General features: G+C 42.4%; 3 protein-coding genes across 9 annotated transcripts in view; 2 read left to right on the top strand and 1 right to left on the bottom strand.

The window, feature by feature from the left end:
- cbfa2t3 (CBFA2/RUNX1 partner transcriptional co-repressor 3) overlaps positions 1-11,053 on the top strand; it is a 46,736-nt gene extending 35,683 nt beyond the window's left edge. For 5 of the 7 annotated variants that reach the window (XM_085271165.1, XM_085271203.1, XM_085271194.1 and 2 more), the window contains 3 exons: positions 578-631; positions 2,328-2,518; positions 5,523-11,053. In XM_085271165.1, coding sequence (XP_085127291.1) covers positions 578-631; positions 2,328-2,518; positions 5,523-5,906 — 629 coding nt within the window. In that variant the 3' untranslated portion in view covers positions 5,907-11,053. The remainder of the gene's footprint in view (positions 1-577; positions 632-2,327; positions 2,519-5,522) is intronic. The other 2 variants (XM_085271185.1, XM_085271212.1) reach the window with 1 other exon arrangement.
- A 4,425-nt stretch (positions 11,054-15,478) lies between these two features.
- Positions 15,479-18,585, top strand: pabpn1l (PABPN1 like, cytoplasmic). The gene is made up of 6 exons (XM_085271231.1): positions 15,479-15,773; positions 16,553-16,673; positions 17,175-17,242; positions 17,323-17,429; positions 17,569-17,656; positions 17,910-18,585. Exons 1-6 carry the CDS (start codon positions 15,702-15,704, stop codon positions 18,237-18,239), a joined length of 786 nt encoding a protein of 261 aa, XP_085127357.1. The 5' UTR covers positions 15,479-15,701; the 3' UTR covers positions 18,240-18,585.
- Positions 18,586-18,605: 20 nt separating this feature from the next.
- On the bottom strand, positions 18,606-20,248 carry trappc2l (trafficking protein particle complex subunit 2L). The gene is made up of 5 exons (XM_085271243.1): positions 20,172-20,248; positions 19,737-19,909; positions 19,123-19,210; positions 18,831-18,910; positions 18,606-18,753 (listed from the first exon to the last, which is right to left on the bottom strand). Exons 1-5 carry the CDS (start codon positions 20,214-20,216, stop codon positions 18,708-18,710), a joined length of 432 nt encoding a protein of 143 aa, XP_085127369.1. The 5' UTR covers positions 20,217-20,248; the 3' UTR covers positions 18,606-18,707.
- Positions 20,249-20,395: the final 147 nt, after the last annotated feature.

Raw genomic sequence — 20,395 nt, forward strand, 5'->3', positions numbered from 1 at the left:
GCAGAGGCCTTACAGCTGTAGGTCCATCAGGCCAGAGGATTGGACGTCCTCTGTGTCATTAGGATAAATGCCCTCCATCTGTCACCACCATGAAAGGCCACTGCAGTTAAAGCTGCAGTGAAAATGCAGTCAGTGGGCCTACGGTAGGCCGCGGCAGCACAGCACAGCACAAGGTGGAGTTTTAACTGGTCTCCATCATCAGGAGCACTTGAATTTTTATCCCACTTTTTCCACTCACATTTCATACACAGACCTTTGACTGAAGGGAATAAGAAACAAACTGCTGAGATATAGAGACAGAAGAAGAAGAAATCCAAAAAAAGTTTTATTTTTGGCTAATTTTGCCAAAAGGAAGCAGGTGGGAGCGTTGCACCGCATGGGACCTGCATGTTAGATAGAGCCTGTCCCGGGAGCGGTCTGGTTCAGCCCTTGTTCCACCTCAGTCCCAGCACCATTATTCTGCACTCATACTCCAATACTCTGCGGAGGAATAGATGCTGCTGCTGTCTGCAAAATACTGTGCTGCATTTTCACCGGCAGCAAAAGGCTCTTTTAATTGCAGTTGTTTTTCATACAGGTACTACAAGCATCCCGCTCTCCCCAGCACTAAAGCACCTCCAAAACAAGCAGGGTGAGTAACATATCTCACTCCCAGCATCTCACCTCCAATGTTTGTGTGCGTGTATGTGCATAAGTGTCAGCTCTATCTCAGCACCCTGGTAGTCTGTGCTGATGGAGCTGCGGCACCTCTCGCTTTTTTTAATTAAAACCAGACACGTGTTCTCTGGTCTGGTTCACATTGAGAGACTGCATTGCTTTTGAAAAATAAGATCTGAAGTGTGAAAAAGCAGACAGAAATAACACATCTCAGGGACTTGCCAAATCCCTGCAGAATTAAAACGTTAATATTGCCGCCCCCGTGTTTTCCATTAAGTGCTAATTGCCCCAGCATCTGCTATGCAGTCTCCTTGATAAGAATTAATTAAATTTGCAAACTAATCTTAGTGGTGCATGCATTAGGCCAGATAATTGAGAAGCTTGGAATAATGCAGATAGTGTTTGCAAGGTAGAGAAGAAAGAAGAGGAGGAGAAGGAGGGGTGTAGGGAGGGGGGGGGGGAGTAGGAATAAAATGAAGGTAGTGAGGGAATGACAGGATGTGGGACAGGACAGACACGTGTGCCTTAAGTGTAACTATATGTGTACAGTGTTGACAGAATGCAAACTTTCTTTTAGCACAAGAGCGCTGAATTCACACAAGCTCACATAGAGCTCCACGCACACGCTGCCATGCGCATGTACACAGCAGCAAAGTGTGGATAAGGCTCCCCCTCACTCCCTATCTTTCTGCACAGTAGTTTGAAACAACTGGAGTGGAGCGGCAAGGAAAAGTGACAGTTATTTATGAGTTCCCCTTCAAACAAACATTGACTGGAGGAAATGTTGAGCAGGGGAGAGAACTGCGTCGTCTAACCCGCCTAGCAATCCACTTTAGGGTGTCATTTGTGTCTTTATGCGTGTGCGCACGTTGCTATAATTGGGTCATGTGGGTTATCTGGAGAAATATTATTCAATGTATGAAAATATTGCTGTCTTTGCTGGTAGAAAATATGTTAGAGGAATTCACATCTTGTCATCGCAACATACCACATTAGCATTTGAATGCTAAACAGTGTGTTTTAGGCAAACTATTTCCGAGGCGAATGAAGTCCTACGGGAAAACATGTTGTGCGCTGCGAGGCCAGTAATGAAAGACCACAAAACGTAATCACTTCTGCTTCTTACTGAGAAGGAACTACAGGAAGTTTCTATTTTCGACTGCCATCTGGAAAGGAGTCTACCCACCTGCCTGTTATAAAAACAAAGCCTCCTTACTCATATGGTGGACTCCTGCTGGAAAAACAAAAGACCATGTGATGAAGCCTACATTGTAGGAAGTCAGCCGGTGGAGATATGTGTGCCGGCTGCGGGGGGAAATTATTCGCCCTTTACTGTAAACTCTTGTCAGTTTCTGGTAAAACTGTTCTTGTGATAGGATGACAATTCATTCAGGGTGCTTGATGAACAACCGAGTTGGTGACATCTGCTGTTGTCAGCTCTGAAAATGATTGTGACCAGACGTGTTTGAATAAATTATTGAAGTCTGGTTTCTTTTCTTTTTTTCACACTTCTCCTGGCATAAAGTTTTAAATCTTGGATGATGTACATCTGTTTGCCGCGTTACAACAAGACGGCAGCTTAAAGAGCCTTAATAAAGGATGACAGACAGAGCAGGCTGGATGGGACGATGGCCATAAGCACTAACACTCTCTCTCTTTCTCTCTCTCAGAGGAGGCAGTGAATGAGGTGAAGCGACAGGCGATGTCGGAGCTGCAGAAAGCAGTGTCAGACGCTGAGAGGAAGGCTCATGAGATGATTTCTGCCGAGCGCTCCAAAATGGAGAGGGCACTGGCTGAAGCCAAGAGGCAAGCCTCTGAGGATGCATTAACAGTCATCAACCAGCAGGAAGACTCCAGTGAAGTGAGTATCACAGATCCCCTACCGACATATTGCCTCATCCTTCTCTCATTGGAACTTTAAATTCCTTAATCAGTCATCAGGCCCTTTGTTTTAAGGCTTTCTTGATCCATTACCCTTTGCTCCCCTTACCTGTCACGTCCGCAGTGGCAGACGAGTGGAGGTTGGACGTAGGACCCAAGATGCAAGCACTGACTTTGATGAGAGTGAGCTTTATTGTGACGGAGATAGAACAAACAGCAAAGGAGGTGGCAAGTGCTGAACCTAAGATTAACTAAACTGGGAAAAACTAACACAAGCAGACCTGAAATGGCGCTGCAGGGAGACTCAGGGAACCAACATAGGGTGATGCAGGGAAATAACTGCAACAGGCAGGAGAACACACAGGGCTTAAATACACACAGCAATAATCAAGAGATGAGAGACAGGAGGGGAACACACCTGGGAGAAATCAGAGCTGACGAGACAGGGGAAACGTAAACTGAACACACTCACATACACAGAGAACCAGACAAGACACTGAACTTAACAGACAGACTCACGGGCATACAGTGTGACACCATGGACAGAGAGGGAACACGGAGAAGTGGGAGCAGGCAGGCATAGAACAAAACCCTAACAAATGGCAAACCTTAACAAAAGATATAACAGAATAAACAAGAACACAGAATAATATAAAAAAACACAAAACACTGAGTCGACAGACTCAGGACCATGACATTACCTTGCATTGTGTAATCCATGCAGCTGGCTTCTCTCGGTTTGGTGCAGCAGCAGCATGTTGTCATCATTACTGCAGAAGCAGTCCAGTTGTCTGTGTAAATAAAAGCAGACAGACCCAGATGGTTGGAGCAGAGTGCCAGGCTGAGGCCATTAGTGAGCAGTTGACCACCACCTGCTGGTAACACAAACCAGTGGCCTTGGACCAAGAATTAAATCCATAACATTGAATCCCCATGCAAAGAGGAGCAGACAAATTGTGGATGACACACACAAACTGGCTTGTAAATGCCACTTAGTTTAGGTTTTAACATGTACAATGTGAGAAATTGTTTTAAAAATACAGTATTCTGAACTGTAATGCATTGTTTTTGATGAATAAAGTTAAAAAAATGCAAAAGCTGATGCCTTTGAAGAACATACCTACTGTGCAGTCTTGTGGTATAATATAGTTGTTGTTTTATTTTCATATCACCCGAATGACACACTGTGTTACATCGTAACGATACTGTAATATTTTTGGGAAAAATAACCTGCATAGTCAAGTAGTCAAGTATTTATTTATTGTCATTGTCAAAGAACAATGAAATTGCGTTTGGGGCTTCCGTACAACCCGTAAAAAACAAAAACAAATACCCCTTAAAACCCAAGTGTAAATATTTAACCCAGTGTGACTTCAGTGCAATGAGACAATCCTTAGCAACAACATGAGAACAAGACAGGTAATGTTCATAGGACATTCAGACAAAGACCTGAGAAACATGACAAAATGCAACAATGCAACCCGTTCAATATTATTGTACTGTGAGATATGATGGTTGTCTATTTAAGAAAGAGGGGGGGCAGGGGGGGGGGAAGAGAATAAAGATATAATGCACCAATGCAGACCAGTTCAGTGCTATTAAGAAGTTGGATATGGTTATTGTCTGTGAGAGGGGGGCAGAGAGGGGAGGGGGGCAGAATTCAGGAGCCTCACAGCCTGTGGATACAGGCTGTTGGCCAGTCTGGATGTTCTGGCCTGTATAGACCTGTACCTTCTCCCTGAGGGCAGCAGGTGGAAAAGGTGGCGCGCAGGGTGATGTTGGTCCCGCAGGATACTGTGCACCCTCCTCAGACAGCGAGTGGGGAAGATATTACTAATCTCTGGCAGAATTGTTCCAGTAATTCTGCCAGCTTCTTTCACCACCCGCTGGAGTGCTTGCTGGTCGGCCTTGGTGCAGCTGGGGAACCACACTAGAAATCCATACGTCAGAACGCTGCTGTTGGCACAGTTGTAGAAGTTCAACATCAGAGGTCTGGGAATGTGTGCGCTCCGCAGTCTCCTCAGGTAGTAGAGGCGCTGTTGGGCTTTCCGTGCAACTAAGGTGATATGGTTGCCCCAGGACAGGTCCTCGGTCACAGTTACCCCCAAGAATTTAAAACTGCTCACCCTCTCCACCACCTCACTACCAATGAAGAGAGGCAGATGGTTGTTATGACCCTTCCTCTGGAAATCTACAATGATCTCCTTGGTCTTTTTGGTGTTTAAGACCAAGTTATTGTCGTGGCACCATGACTCTAGTTGTTGCACCTCTGTCCTATAGTTTGTCTCATCATTGTTGGATATAAGTCCGAGCACTGTGGTGTCATCGGCAAACTTAACAATGAGATTGGACGCGCAGGAGGAAATACAGTCATGGGTGAAGAGAGTGTATAGCAGAGGGCTCAGAGCACACCCCTGAGGGGCACCGGTGTTGACCACAAGGGTGGAAGAGGTGTTCTTACCCACTCTGACACTCTGTCTACGGTTAGTGAGGAAGTCCACAATCCAGTTGCACAGAGAGGAGTTGAGTCCCAGTTGGTGGAGTTTGGGACGGAGTTTATATGGCCCGATGGTATTAAAAGCCGAGCTGTAGTCTACAAAGAGGAGCCGTGCATAGGTGTTCCAGTGTTCCAAGTGCTTCAATAATGTGTGCAGCACTATGGCGATCGCATCCTCAGTTGACCGGTTCTCCCTGTATGCAAACTGGTGCGGGTCCAGAGATGGTGGAAAAGCAGCTCTGATGTGTTTAATGACCAGTCTCTCCAGGCATTTGGCGGGAATGGGGGTGAGTGCCACAGGTCTGAAATCGTTCAGACATGTGACATTTGACTGTTTTTATATTAAGGTAATGCAGTGGAGAAATAACATATTTCCTGCTGGCAAATCTAGACTCTTGTTGCAGCGTTAGGAAGTGTAAACTCTGCTTGGTTGAGTACAAAATAGACTTATTTTTATCGACCCACTCTCTCCCTACTGTCTCAACAGAGCTGCTGGAATTGTGGGAGGAAAGCCAGCGAGACGTGCAGCGGCTGCAACACAGCTCGCTACTGTGGCTCCTTCTGCCAACACAAAGACTGGGAGAAGCACCACCACGTCTGTGGTCAAGGCCTTCAGGGGCTGCCAGGGGGCAGCAGTGTCCCTCTAGGAACTCCCTCCTCCAGCTCCTCCGCCTCCTCCAGCGCGCCCCCAACTCACTCCGAGCGCACTCCTCCAGGACCCCTGTCACTCGCAGCCCAGAGCAGTATTGCGGGAGGGGCCGGCAGCGGCAGCGGAAGTGTTTCTGCCAGCCCCAAAGAGAGCAGTTCCAGCAGTGCCTCTCGCTCCACAACTCCAGCCACCCCCGCACTACTGGATGCCACCTCTCGCTGACGTCTGAACTTCGTCCCCTCCCTGCATACCGAAGTGACAGCGCTCACACTCCACACAAAACCAAACTGAGGAATCTTCATCGCAAACTGCTCCAGTCCCCTCCTTTACCTCTTATTTCCCTCATATCCCGATCTGTAACATCTTCTCTTTAACCTGATGATGGACTTGTTTCCTCACCTTCCTCCAGAATACTTTCTCTTTTACAGCCACAGATACAAAGATTGTGGTCTGGGGTTCAATGTAGTGTAAAGCATGACGAGTGCAGTGTCTCCTTTCTCTGTTGAAGAAACATATCAGATGTGTTTGCTGAGAACATGAGCTTTGACTTGAAGATTTGCCCTCAGTAACGTAAGCATGGTAAATAATGTCCACTATAAGGGCTGTGAGGAGGCAGCATCAATGGGGGATGACTAGGCCGATTAGCACCTGGATAGGATTTCCCTTTAATTTAGCACCAATGAGATGAGCCCTGAGATGTGCACTAACAGTCCAAACAGTTTCCAGATGTGGGACTTTTTCTAGTATCCTATTGGAGAAAGGCAAGGAGCATAATACCTTTTTTGTTATTTTTGAGGGAAGGGGTAAAAGTTGGGATGCGATTAATTCCTCAGAAACACAACTTAGTATTTATTAAAAGTTCTTTTCTGGCTTTAAGGGAAAACAAAGAGAAGTCCAAATATTCTAAATAAAGAATAATAGCGATGATGCTGATGTTGATTATGATAACAGTAATGATATGAAAAAAATAACTTAATTTTGAACTGCTAACTACCTTGCTAGCGAGCCAAGAAAATCTACACCGGACTCACCTCTCTGCACCATTATGAACCCAAATGATTTCAAAGATGAAAAATAACATGATCCAAACCTTTGTATTACACTGCCAAAGTGAGTAAGTAAGCGATAAAGAGAAGCACTCATCTTGTAACCAAACACAAAGCAACATCACCTCCTCAGCAGATAAGCCAGCCCTGAGACGACCGGGCTGCAGAGGAGCTGCAAAACGGGACCCAGAGACAGCAAACTGTGACCTGCTTTGATGTGCAGCTGCCTCCTGCAGTCTGGGTAAAAGTACAGCGATTCCTCAGAGACGGCCCAGACTAGTGAATATGGACAATGCTCTGAACTTACCTACAAGAAAGACTTAATGAAATAGATGGAAACCCTGCAACAGTGTGTTTTTGTTTAAATGGTAGAGAGGACAAAGAGGAAGGAAAAAAGCTACACAGCCTCAAAGGAGACGATGGTGTGTACATGGCAAAGGAGCTGCCGAAACAGAAAAAAAAAACCTCAACACAAGCTTGAAAACATTGTCCAAGATGGCATTACAAACTATGGAGATACGTGGAAGGATTGTTTGTAAGTTTTTGTTGTTTTTTGTTTTGTTTTTAATTTACGCTCCACAGCGAGGAGATCTTTGAAGGAATTACCTTTACATTCACTCCCTCCTTTTCCAAAGCATGATAAACACAAGACAGAGCCTAAAAAAGGGCGGTGTAGACTTTGTTCTCCTTTCTCTTTCTACCTCCCCTCACCCCTCTCCTCCCTTCCATGTTCTTCCCCAACTACTTGACTCACATGTGCCCTACCCCTCCGCTGGCTTTGGACAGAGAGCCACAAAGCAAGCCCCACGGGTAGGGCTGAACCCGCTTGTAGATATCGTTCCTCTCTTCATTTTTCAATAATGTCTCTTGTTGCTGATGTCCACACGTGCTGCCCTTGTGTATATCCGGAAAGACGGACTTTTGTTTTTGTTTTGCTACCTTTCACTTTCCTCCTTTGAGTTCGGGTTGAGCAGTGAAGACAGAGCAAGGACGCTTTTGTTTATGAGAGGAAGGCCTGCATTGTACTTATTGTTTGATTTGTTGAATCTATATCAATGAGATGGAAACCCCTCTTGTAGAATATTTTGTATTGCTCGCATTGTAAGACAGTGAGAGGACGGAGGTGCAATATGAAGAGAATTCAGCTACTGAATGGAACCTCAGCAACTGCCCATAGGGTGTCATATAATATAGATACATATAAATATATTTAAAGTAACATCAGTAACTTAATGTGAATGTACATAGTATTTAAAGAGGTCCAAAAATGTGTTTGCCAAATAACAGAAACCTTTAAAGTTTAATGTCCAGATTTTTTTTCACAGTACATTTGTTTTTAAAATTGATCAAATTTCTTTTCTCTCATACAAGTTAAACACTTTTTCAATTTTCACTCAAATCAAAGTGTCATGTGACTCCGAGTGGAGGAAACTGTTGGCAACAGTGGCAAAACAGCTCTGCATCCTGCAGTAGGTGACTCAACAGTGTGTATTAATAGAAAGGCTCAGTGGTAACTCAATTAGTTTGTTTTTTTCTTCTCATTTACACCAATTTTTGGAAATGTCATACTTGACACATCACGTCAAGCACTCAGTTTCTTACCAGCCGTTTAGCTCCAGCGCCCCTGTAGTGATCCTCTCTCTCTTGGTCCTCATCAGTCTGCGTGCATGTGGTTAACAGTGTTTGTTTCTCCCATGGTGCAGGATTAAGCGATACGCCAGTGTTAAGCTACAGTACATGACAAATCTAATTTGATACCCAATCTTTAAAATGTTGTTCTTTACTCCTCGCTGCTTATTGTTCATTTGTAAAGAAACAATTTGAGTATAAGCTGCTGACCTGGGGGTGGGGGTGGGGGGCAGGTCTTTAGTTTCAGGCCAAGAGAGTAGCACGACTTCTTTCGCGCTGTTTTTTCTTTTCCAGGCTTTCCCACACGCCTCAGCAATAAGGTTAACACGAGAATACTAAACAGTCAAAAAGCCTTGAAAAAAATGTGTGTGCATATTTTATATTGATTATTGTATAGCTTACATGCTTGGCGTCCTTTGCTTGGACCAAATGGGGAAAAAAGAGTAACTTTGTTTTTGCAGTTGGGGCATGGGAAAACAAAAACTCTTTGTTACTTTTTAGTTTTTGTTGGATTGATTTTTTTTTGACTATCTGAGACCATATTTCAAATGACATAAGCTGCAAGGTACCCCTTCATTCGTGTGTAGCATTTATGTATGTGTGTTAGAATTACCATGTTAAGGCGCTGACCTCAGCCTATTTTCTTTTTCTGTGACTTGTTCCTTTTACCCTGATGTCGAATTCCTCCACTACTACCACAAACCACTGCTCACAACCCTCCCTTCACACTAGCTACCTCCTGTGACCATACAGCTAACCACCAGGAGAGGTTAACCTGGACTTTGAAAAGCTGGGTTGAGAGCAGACATGGACACACACACACATGCCCGCTCAAAAGTCGTCATAAAAGGAAATAGCGTTGTAGAGAACTGTCTTTACTCATAATGTTTAAATCTATTTATTCCTCTCAGACCCTAGTGTCTCTCTTTTTCTTTTCTTTTTTAAAACACATCCCACTAAAAAGCTGATACTGCTAGAATTTAGTAACAGGCACACATGCAGTCAGACCTCCGTATTACCAAACCGATCAGAGAATTGACCATGACATGCCATTTGTTGTCCAAAACCAATAAAAGCACAGACCAAAGTACTCCTGTATTGCCATAGTAGGTTCTGAAATGGTGTGAATCAGCAGACCAGAAGTAATAAAGGTTAGAGCTCAGCTACACCAGTTAACCAAAGTGTCTGAAATACACACGCTCAGAGCCCAGGAGTGAAGACCGCCCTCAATGAACCGGCTGAGTTTCAGAAGTGTAGAATTATTATTCAAGCAATCAAAGCGCTTGTTGTCTACATACTGAAAAGTGCTTCTGTAAAAATAATAGAAGCCTCTCCTTTCAAACAGCCTACTGATTGCGTGTTCTTACAGTCACAAAGCCTTGCAGAGATAAAAATGAATGCATGGTGTGTGTGCGTGTGTGTGCATATGGTTGTGTGTGTGTGTTTTTGTAAGTCTTTTTTTCTTTATGTCTCTGTACAAACTACTTGAAACCTTCAGAGCTTTAATGAAACATCCCAGGCCGTGTACAGTGGCACATTGATTCACAGTATGTAGCAGCAGCTTTTTGCAGTACAGTGACACGTTTTTCTATAACATCCACATCCACGCAACATTGTTGCAGTTCCGTTCATCTTTCGAGCGCGCTGCTCGTGTGTGTGCCTCCATGTCTGTGAGTAAGCCCTCAGATAAACGAAACAAAGCCAAACCCAACAGACCATTATAAATGACCAAAACACAACCAAAAGCTACAACCATCTCAGTTCAATTTTGCTTTGGTTCTAATTTTTGTGTTATGTCCCAGCAGTAGAGAACGTCAGCTGTGATTGATTGCGTGAGATATGAGACTGCAGTTCGAATCTGCACAGGAAAGAGCAAAATTGTCCTTCACTCCTCCTGGGTTCAGTGGACAGTAGGATACAGAAGATCAGCTGGGGTAATGAAACAAATGCAATTAGTGCATTAGTGCTGTGGTGTCATTTACTTTTCTCTGTGAAGATATTATATATGGCAAACACATAAGGGCTCTGCTGTTGTGAATACCATCCAAGGGTCTCCAAACACTTTGCATTGGCCATGTGTCTTATTTGTTTAACTATGTACATGATATGGGCAAAACACATGTTTAGAGAAGACAGATATTAGCAGGTTGGTGTTTGTTCCTCCCAACTCCAACCAGAGAAGCTTCAAAGCTCATCAGATGTGACGCTGACTTGTCCTTCCTGTGAAACAGGCTCCAATATATAGCTACAGTAGAAAGCTAAGGTGGCAAACAGTGGATACAGAACTTGTTTTCCCAAAAGCCATGGCTCAGGATGGTCTTGTTTTTATCTTTACATAAACTGAATAAAGGTTTATGGTTTTTTATGTGTAGGGAAGCATTCTATACTGTAATGTGCAATACATTATTACAGAAAAACATGTTTCTGTAGGAAAGGATGGCGCTTTGAAGATCTTTTCCCTTTTGTTTAATTTCCCTCTTCAAACGGTCCTGTTGCCATTTTTAGATGAAGTAAACTGTGCCAGAAGAATTCAATTCTTATTTGTATTTATTTCTTGCATGCTTTCCTCCCTGTTGCTAATACCGCTCTTTAACTGTTCGCTCTGTTGGATGTGTGAAGCTGTAAAACATTCTAATTCAGGTTATTGTCTGTGTTGAACAATGTAACTGTGTAATTAAAACATGAAATGAAGTATTCATTGCTGTTCTCTCTTGTCTTTTTCAAATGTGGGAATATTCTAAGATTACATGCCCAGAAAATGAAATTGATCCATTGTTATTAAATAATTATTAACACAGTGTCATCATCCCAAATGTTGACATATCACCAAAAAATCTAGACATACCATGAAGATTATGTAAGTATATTACAACAGTGACACACAAAAACATTACTAAACAACTCTGGTCTCATGTTAAAATCACCTCTTCTACTAATTCTTCTTCTTTCGGCTGCATCACTCCATCTCCATCTTTACACCTGCCTCCATTGACCCTATTCATAGCATTTCCCCCTGTCACACCAACCCTCTCCATGTCCTCCTTCACTGCATCCATGAATCTCCTCTGTGGTCTTTTCCTCCTGCCTGGCAGCTCCATCTTCAACATCCTTTGTCTGGTCTTCCTGTTTATTATTTCATCTGCACATGTCCAAATCATCTCAGCCTTGCCTCTCTAACTCTCTCCAGACTGCTCAACCTGAGCTGTCCCTTTCCACCCCACCAGCTGTTTTTTTTAGGTCTTTTGTGCACTGTCCGTTGGTTTGGATTTTATACTAAAGTAAATGTAATAGTCTGAGTAAATCTTATTATATTATACGTTTAACCTCTTCTGAATCACCTGCTAGGTTTTTAAAAAAAAATCAATTTCTTCCCTTCTTATAATGAGGCACACGGTGGACTGGTCTGTCAACAAATCTAATATTTGCCCAGGTTCAACAACACAAGAGACCAATCAAATTGTAGTGATGTCATAGTTTTGTAACGTGGAAACACCATAACACCACATACGAAACATAAGCCTAATCCGATAGAATCATACTATAGCCCAGTAACCCTAAACCCATTCATGATCACATCCCAACCCCCATCCATAACCTTGACCTTAACTGACCCCGTTTTTGGATATTTTTTTTCCCTCAGTGGGCATCGGCAGGTTTTTTCCAAGTTGCAAAGCTATGACACCTTAACAAAGTGATTGGTCAGATGCAATGTTGATCCTGGACTTGCCTCCTTACATCTAAACCGCTGAACTTTATTTTACATTTTTTAAGGTTATCCAAACCTTCCCAGGGCTCCTGTAGAAATGACATTAATGACACTCCATGTGTGAGTTTTTTCTTCCCTCCATCACCCCCAACCGGTCACGGCATATGGCCACCCCTCCCTGAGCCTGGTTCTTCCTATCTTGCATAAATCGGCTGTTGATCTTCTTTACTCATTTCAGTTATTATCAAGCAAAATAGTTGCATGTTTAATCATCTGGGAATTTACCCAGATTTATTTATTTATTTAGACAGAGATCCTGACCCCTCCAATGTTCAGCACAAAGTTGAGCGGATGTTTCTTCCTCATACATTGGTGTTTCTTTTTGAGACACTTCAGGACAACAATGTGATATTGTTGTTATTAGAGACACCAATAGAAACTACAGTTAGGTCCACAGTTACACATTTTTTCCCTGTATTTTTGCTTCTGTATAGCACCACAGTCAAGATATGGTTTAAGTGCACATTTTCAGTTTTATTTTTCAAGGGGTTTTGCAAGAAATATTGCATTATCTGTTTAGGAATGACAGCTTTTTTTTATACACAGTCCCACATTTTCAAATTGTTAAAAGTAACTGGCTGGCAGGCTGTTTCACTGGTGAAGTCTGTTCCCTTGTTAATTTATGAGAAATTAAGCAAAAACAAAATTTGGAGTTAATACCAAGTGTTGAACCTATTTGGTAACTTGTCATGGGAATTTTCCATGTGAGATGTTGTTGCAAGTGAAGGAAGCCATCAATCTGAAAAATAGACAGAGAGATATGAAAAACATTAGTGGCCAAAGGTGGGCAACTTTATTGTCTGGTACAGTCTTTAAAAGGTGCACTACTTAGCACTGCTTAGACGCCTGGGAGACCACAGAGTATAACCAAAGCAAATGATCGCAATATTCTGTCAAGAACACTCTCAAGGAGGCAGGTGTATCATTGTCAAGGTCTACAAACAAGAAGTGCCATTATGAATGGAAATACAGAGGGTTTATACTAAGGTCCAAACCACTGAAGAACAGGAGGGTCAGAAAACATCTAACAGAGCCTGAACATTTCTGGAGAGATGCAACCAAGATGAACTTGTAAAAGAACGATAAAAACAGAAAAGTATGGAGAAGGAGAGAAACAGCTCATGATCCGATGACATTACCTGTCCAATATGGTTATGGTAATGTTATGGCATGAGTATGTGTGGCTGCCAGTGGAACTAGCAGCAATAGTTTTTACTGATGATGTGACTCCTGATAGAAGTAGCAGGATTAATTGTAAAGTGTACAGGGCTATACTCTCAGCTCAGATTCAGTCCAGTGCTGCAAAATTGATTGGACAGCACTTCACGGTGCAAATGATAATGACTAGAATCATATTGCAAAAGCAACCCAAGAATTTCACAAGGTAAATAAATATGATATTCTTCAATGACAAGTCAGTTGCCAAATATTAAACAAGTAGAGTATGCTTTGCAATTACTGAAGACAAAACTGAATGCAGAAAAACCCGCAAACAAGCAGCAACTATGTATCTGCAGTAAAGGCTTTAGAGAGCATTTCAAGGGAGGAAACACAGCATTTGGTGATGTCCATAAATTCTAGACTTCAGGCAAACGCTGTTTGCGAAGGATTTTCATCCATGTATTGAAAACAAACCTTATATTTAAAACTAGGTCAGTTTTTATAATTACATTTGGATGGCAGATTATGTATAAAAATTGCTGTAATTCCTTTACTTTTGTGAAAACCTTTGAATTAAATCTAAAAGTCTTCACTTCAATCACATCTTGATTTCTTGATTTAAAATCCACTTTAGTGGTGTACAGAAAACTGTCAAACCTACCTAACTGTATATAAAAGATGTGACATAACCCATAGGTTTGGGGGCACAGTTTTGATGCCTCTAACGGTCATCACCACATCTAAAAATATTTGGACTTATATGTTATCAGCTAACACTAACTAGCTTAGTAAGGGTCACCTGAGCTGATTGTACCCAGTCCAGATAATACTCCACCAAATGCAGTGGAGTATTTTGAAGCTTTTTTGAAGCTTTCTAGAAGTAGCTCTCTGTTCTGTAAAATGTTATTATTTTTATTATTTTTTAATCTGTCCTGTCCTGCAGTTTTAGCAAGCAGACATAAATGCATTGTTATGCCAAATACATTTGCTTTGCCAAGAGAGGCACTATAGAGTCTCTAAAGGCTCATCTTTAAAGTCTTTTTCTTTTCATTCTTTGTTTTCTTATTCGCGTTATTTGTATAGTTATACAGTGGTGGAGCAGATAGGGAGTGAGGGTGTGATTTGAAGCAATGCGAAGTATGGAACAAAACTGGATTGGAGATGTGATTCACAGACACAAACCTGGAGTGTTCCTGGGGTTGGACTTTATATTATCACGTAGGCATACCTGCTAATCAGTGAAAACTTATGAATAAAAGATTGTTAGACCTTCACTCACTGAAAAAAAACAAACCCTGAGGACAGATTTCAGACTTCTGAAACAGATAGGTTATAAATAACATTTAAAAGAGGAAAGCTTTGTCGGTTAGCACTCTTGCCTCACAGCAAAAAGGTCCCAGGTTTGAATCCACTATGTGGATGGGTGCTTTCTGTGTGGCGTTTACATGAGCTCCCCGATTCTCTCTGGGTACTCTCACAGTCCAAAGACATGCAGTTCTTCAGGCTTAGTTAACTGGTTTTTCCCTGGTGTGAATCTGAGTCTGAGTTGTTGTCTGTCTGTCTGTCTGTCGGACCTGTCCAGGGTGCACCCCGCCTCTCAAACTATGGCAGCTGGGATAGGCTCCAGCCCCCCTGTGACCCTGAATTGGATAAGCTTAAGAGGATGGATGGAAAGCTTCGACAGATAATCACAGTTATAATAATCCAAAAGCCACCAACAACAGAGAGAGGTCAGGAGGTTCACTTCAGATCAGTAACTAAAATGAACTAAAATTATAGTTATAAGACAGATACAGAGACACCCAAGTGTTGCTCAAAGGGCCCCCCGTACATAAAGTTGAATTGGGTGGTTTATACATACAGTTATTATCAGGGAAAAATAAACTACAGAGAGCTTTATTTTTTAAAACCAAGCAATAAACATGCCCATTTCTGCTAAAACAAATGTAAAATGGGAGTCTAGCGGCCTGTGTAGCTCATTATTAGAAACTTCTAGTGATTTCAAATGTATAAAATAAATCTAATTTTACAATGAAGAATGGGATGCGCAAATATCATTTTACAGGCTTTTTGTAGTTATAGTTTTACTAGTTCACTCGTGTGGGTAAACTGTGGTGAGGTATGCGTGTGTGTGTAGTGTAGGGGGCAGCCATGGCCCCCACGTACAGTAGGTACGCCACTGAGAGGAAGAGCCTCCACACAAAAGAAAAACCGCGCTCACGTGCGCTCGTCTGTCAATCAGTCCCGCGCGCCATGCGCCTCACTCACAGGTGATATCTATTAGGTTACCTCAAATTGTGCAGTCGCGTTTGTTTGCGGACCGTCCACCGGGTTCCTCCCTGTCAGGGATATTTTTCTGTGGCGGTTTTGGCAAGCTGCAGTCAGCTTTGCAGATGCTATGTGTGAGCAGTAAGCATGGCGGAAAATCATCTGGAGTACGGCTACCTCGAGGGCGAGTCCATCGGAGAGCTATTCACAGAGGACCCGGTGAGCATGGGCTATTATTGTGCTGGCGGTGGGCAAAAAGCAGGTTTGACACGGCTTATTTGTTTGCTTGTGTGCTATATGTCGACGCGGTGCAATAAACCAAGCTCGTCACGCTAGGCAAACGAGCGCAAACGCAGTGTCGTATTGTATATCCCCGACAAACGTTGTGTGATAAGAGCACCACTGAGCCACATCTAAGATGCAGAGTGAAAAGCTGGGCCACTCGGCGCATTGTAGGTCCGGGTTAAGTGCGGTTATAGCTACGTTTTGTGCTGCACTTCAGGCGTGATTAGATTACGTTGCTGCCCAGAAATATCAGGACAGCTCAATTTGAACATGTTTGTTTTTTTCAGGGAGATTAGTTCATGTATATGTAAATATGCCATAGATATTGGGAACATAGGAGGGACAAAAAAAAATCAGTATCTTTGTATCACAAGTCAGACAACAAGCCTACTTTCAGATCAGTGAATCTGGGAAGGTTCCCAACTAAAGTTAACCCAGTAGGAATAAGCAATGCCCTCTAGCCTCCAGAAGATGCCAATGTACCTTTTGACAAAATCTGTCCGGCCTCTAACCTCAAACTGCAAATGAACATAAAAAAAAATGTCTAATTTTGTTTTAATGTCGCTGTTGGCGAGCACTAATTGTACTACTACCCATAAGATTCAAATGTTTCTGCATCTGTTTAAAAGTTTTTTGTTTAATTTGCTATCATTGCTGAGCGTCTTACTTTAGTCCAAAGTTTCTTCAAGTTTACTTTTTTGGTTGTGTCACAGGAGCTGCTGGCCATCAAGGCCAGGGTGCAGGAGCTGGAGATGGAAGAAGAATCGGAAAGACTGAAGGAGGAGAGGTGTGATGCAGTGGACATGCAGCTCCTGACCAGCAGCCCTCAGTCTGGTGAGACAGCTTGCATCTCATCTGTGGAGCGGTGCTTTATTGTACCACATTGTATAGCTGCATAGCTAAATGCATGCAAGAAGCCTCAACAGTGTATTTTTAGCCAGGTGTGTGTAGCATTACAGCCTCCAGGCAGGTGAGATAACCACATTCTTCTCCATCTGGCCAACACCTGGGACGCTTCACAGTGGTTGCGAGTGTTGTGCCTCATCACTGCCCAATGAGACGAAGCAGTGAGCCCCAGAGAACCAGAAGTGTCCTCCTCGCTGCCTGTGGCTATTTTCTGCCTCTGTGCGTCTCCCTCCCCCCCCATCCTCCTCTTTGGTTCCTGCTCTGAGCAGAGATGCAGTCAGAGAAGAGCCAGACTGAGATGTGTATTGTCAAAGAGATAATATTGGTGAATGTAATCATTGTTAGTTTCACCTAGCATGACTCATGTAGACTGCACGTTCCCTGTGTTGCATGTGCAAAAGCAGTGGACAAAGTCTGTTTCCTCCACAGGACCTTTCTACAACATGACTCCCGAGGAGAGGATAGACGCAGACAACAGGTCTATCTATGTTGGAAATGTAAGGAACATTTATTTCTACACTTGGATATTTTTGGGGGGGTGTCACAGTTTTGGTCTAATACACTGAATAAATCTCAGGTAGACTATGGAGCCACTGCAGATGAGTTGGAGATCCACTTCAATGGCTGTGGTCCTGTCAACAGAGTAACCATTCTGTGTGACAGGTTCTCCGGCCATCCTAAGGGGTGGGTTCAGTCTGTATTTATATATCTATATTTTTTTTTTTATTTTTTGCAGCCTAACATTGTTTGATCATAGCATACACCTACATGAAGGTTGGCTCCATATCTAATTGGTGCTTTTTATCTTTTCTGATCTTCACAGCTTTGCTTACATTGAGTTCTCCGATCGAGATTCTGTACAGAGTGCCATTGGACTGCATGAGACTCTGTTCAGAGGAAGAGTCTTAAAGGTGAGGGAGTACTATGCTTTTTTTTTTTTTTTTTTTTTTTTTTTTTTCTCTCTTGGTTGGAACAAAGTTACAGTTGTTTTGCTTAGCACAAAGGAATAGACTGGGAAAATTATATTTTGCCGTGTGTACTGGACATAACCCCACTTCCTGTTTGGAAGTGAAAATAGAACACCAAAGGGTCCTGTGTGTGTTCAGTGTTTGTCTTTTTAACCAAATTAGTCCTAACCAGTAAAGAGCCTCCTTTGTCTTGCAGGTAATGCCCAAGAGGACTAACATGCCAGGCATCAGCACCACTGATAGAGGAGGGCACAGAGGCGCCCACTCCAGAGGCAGAGGTCGTGGCTACCGTCCACCCCGATACCATAACAGCTCTCGAGGCAGGTTCCGTTACCAGTCGAACAGGCCACAACATCAAACACCCCACCCTTACTACGGAGGAGCCCCAGTGGGGAAAAGACAGTGGGGACACATGGACTACCATGAGCAGACATCTAAACGTTACCCATGTCTGCTGCTTATCACGCCACCATCAGAGGAGTTAGGGGCAGGGTCGAGTGGACAGCACTACCCCCAGCAGCGCTAGGTCTACCCGCAGCATAAAGTTGGAGGATAGAAGTGACACAAGTCATTTTAAACATTCTTCCATCCATTATCAAGTTGGTAATTATGAGAGGTGCATAAATGACCACAGTGATGAAGGTGAGATGTGCATAATTCAGAGATGTCGCTTTATTAGCTTATGTTGCTGTGAATGCATGGGACAATCCTCGAAATGTTATGCAGTTGCATCTGTTTTTACAAATTGACGAATGTTTTGTGTTGCTGCCTGCAATGTAATCTACAAATTTTCCCCTTATGTATAACTTAAGTTCTTTGCTATGTATGTGAATAAATAAAAATGATCTGGTGTTCCACTTGTAGTAAAATAACACACAGTGATGTCTAACAGTTCAGTTTTATTACAGTTGTATTTCATAATTAAAGAAACAAGTAAATAAAATAAAGGGTGTGTATGTACAGTGGAGGATCAGCAGACTGGGTAAAAGATTCATCAGGCAGTTTGTACCATCATTCCAGAAACAATCCCATCGAAGGCCCTGGAGGATGATCGATTATTGGTTAAACATCACTGTATAAATGGGGGACATCAAATGCAACATCAGCGTATACTCACTTGGATTGAATGGTGTCTCCAGGATTGTGGAACGGGTTACACATAACGTCAGTAAACGAGTTGTGCAACTTCCTGAACATCTGAAAATGAAACCAGCGTCCGTTGTACAGAAATGTTCCAATTAAGTCCCAAAAAGTTGATTATGTTCATCTCGACAAGACTTAATCAAGTATTGTGTTCTAGTTGTGTACAGTGCATCCTAAACTTTGAAATGTAAGGTTAATTGTCATCAGGATTCTATTTAATCCAGCTCTGTTTGAAAATGTGTAGATGCTTAGCAAACTCAACTTACACTTCTTATTTCATTATCCCGCAAAGATGTATTTGATGAGTCAACAACAATTACAAATTTCACCTTGGAGTTGGTCACATACCCATATCTATTTTACAAGTCAAGGATACTGTTTTCTTCAGGAAACATTGAGACCAAACATTCCAGCTAAGACAACTTCTGCTTTTGTAGAATGATAAGAGAAGAATCTGGAAGTCTGGTTTATAAGGATTTCAGCATGGATCCACCCATTATTTGCCACACAGTCATCTGAAATGGTTTTGGTGGAAAAGTGTTTAAAGATGATTACAAGAAAGGTTGTCTAAGGGTTCAGGCTCTGATGAAGAATAAACGTGGTCATACAAAATACTGACTTATTAATAGCTTGTTAGGATTTTCCCAGCAAAATATAAAGAAATGGGCGTGGCCAAATACTTCTGTACACTATTTTGAAGAGTAATGGTTTATTTATATTTTATGTAATAAGATAATTAGTCTAAGGTGAGATCATACTCTCACCTTATGTGTCATTTCACATCTTTCACGTTTCTATCCTTAGTGAAAGAAACGTGATGTAAGTACACGGATAGCTCCCACCAAAACAAACAGTAAAATTACTTAAAAGTAAAGGATACACTTTATAGTCTTCTGTTGGGTAAAGCAGACCCAGGTACAGCTCTCTCTGGTCTCCCAAGGCTTTGCCCACAGCTGAGATCTTTTCCTCCACCACATCCAGAGAGGTGTGTACTGTGTAGTGAAACTTCAGCTCATTTTGAGTGGGAACACTGCGGATATATAGCGGGTAATTCTGCCAAAAACACATACAAATGTAGAGAAGAACAAGAAAAAAAAAAACATTAAAGGCATCGTCTTTGTAGCACTTGCTCGGGAAAGATTCAGAAAACTGTAACAGCAGGTAATCTAGCTAATGCTAGGCGATAGCCATGTTGGTGCATTTAAACTTGCGTTCAGACAAAGCTAACATGTGCTTAGATACGTCTATCAATATAAGGTTAACCTATGGCCAAAACACGGAAATAAAACCTGTGATATATAACAACAATCATTACCTCTTTTGCGATCACAGCTATGCACACCGCCATGTTAGTGTTCATCTTGTGAGCTGTCTGATGCGGTCACGTGATACGTTGCATTCAGTTATAACCCGTAAAGCAGGAGTAGAAAGCAGCCCCCCATTGAATGCCAGTTTTTCCTGTATGATGTATATACCGTGTGCTTAAATAGTTGACTTATAATCTTTATATAGTAATATTTCCATTTGTAAGCTAAATTA

The sequence above is a fragment of the Mchenga conophoros genome, linkage group LG1 (genome assembly GCF_057382185.1).
Source record: "Mchenga conophoros isolate Kocher_MC1m ecotype Shallow Benthic linkage group LG1, M_conophoros_male_GT1.1, whole genome shotgun sequence".
In the NCBI taxonomy this organism is placed as follows: Eukaryota; Metazoa; Chordata; class Actinopteri; order Cichliformes; family Cichlidae; genus Mchenga; species Mchenga conophoros.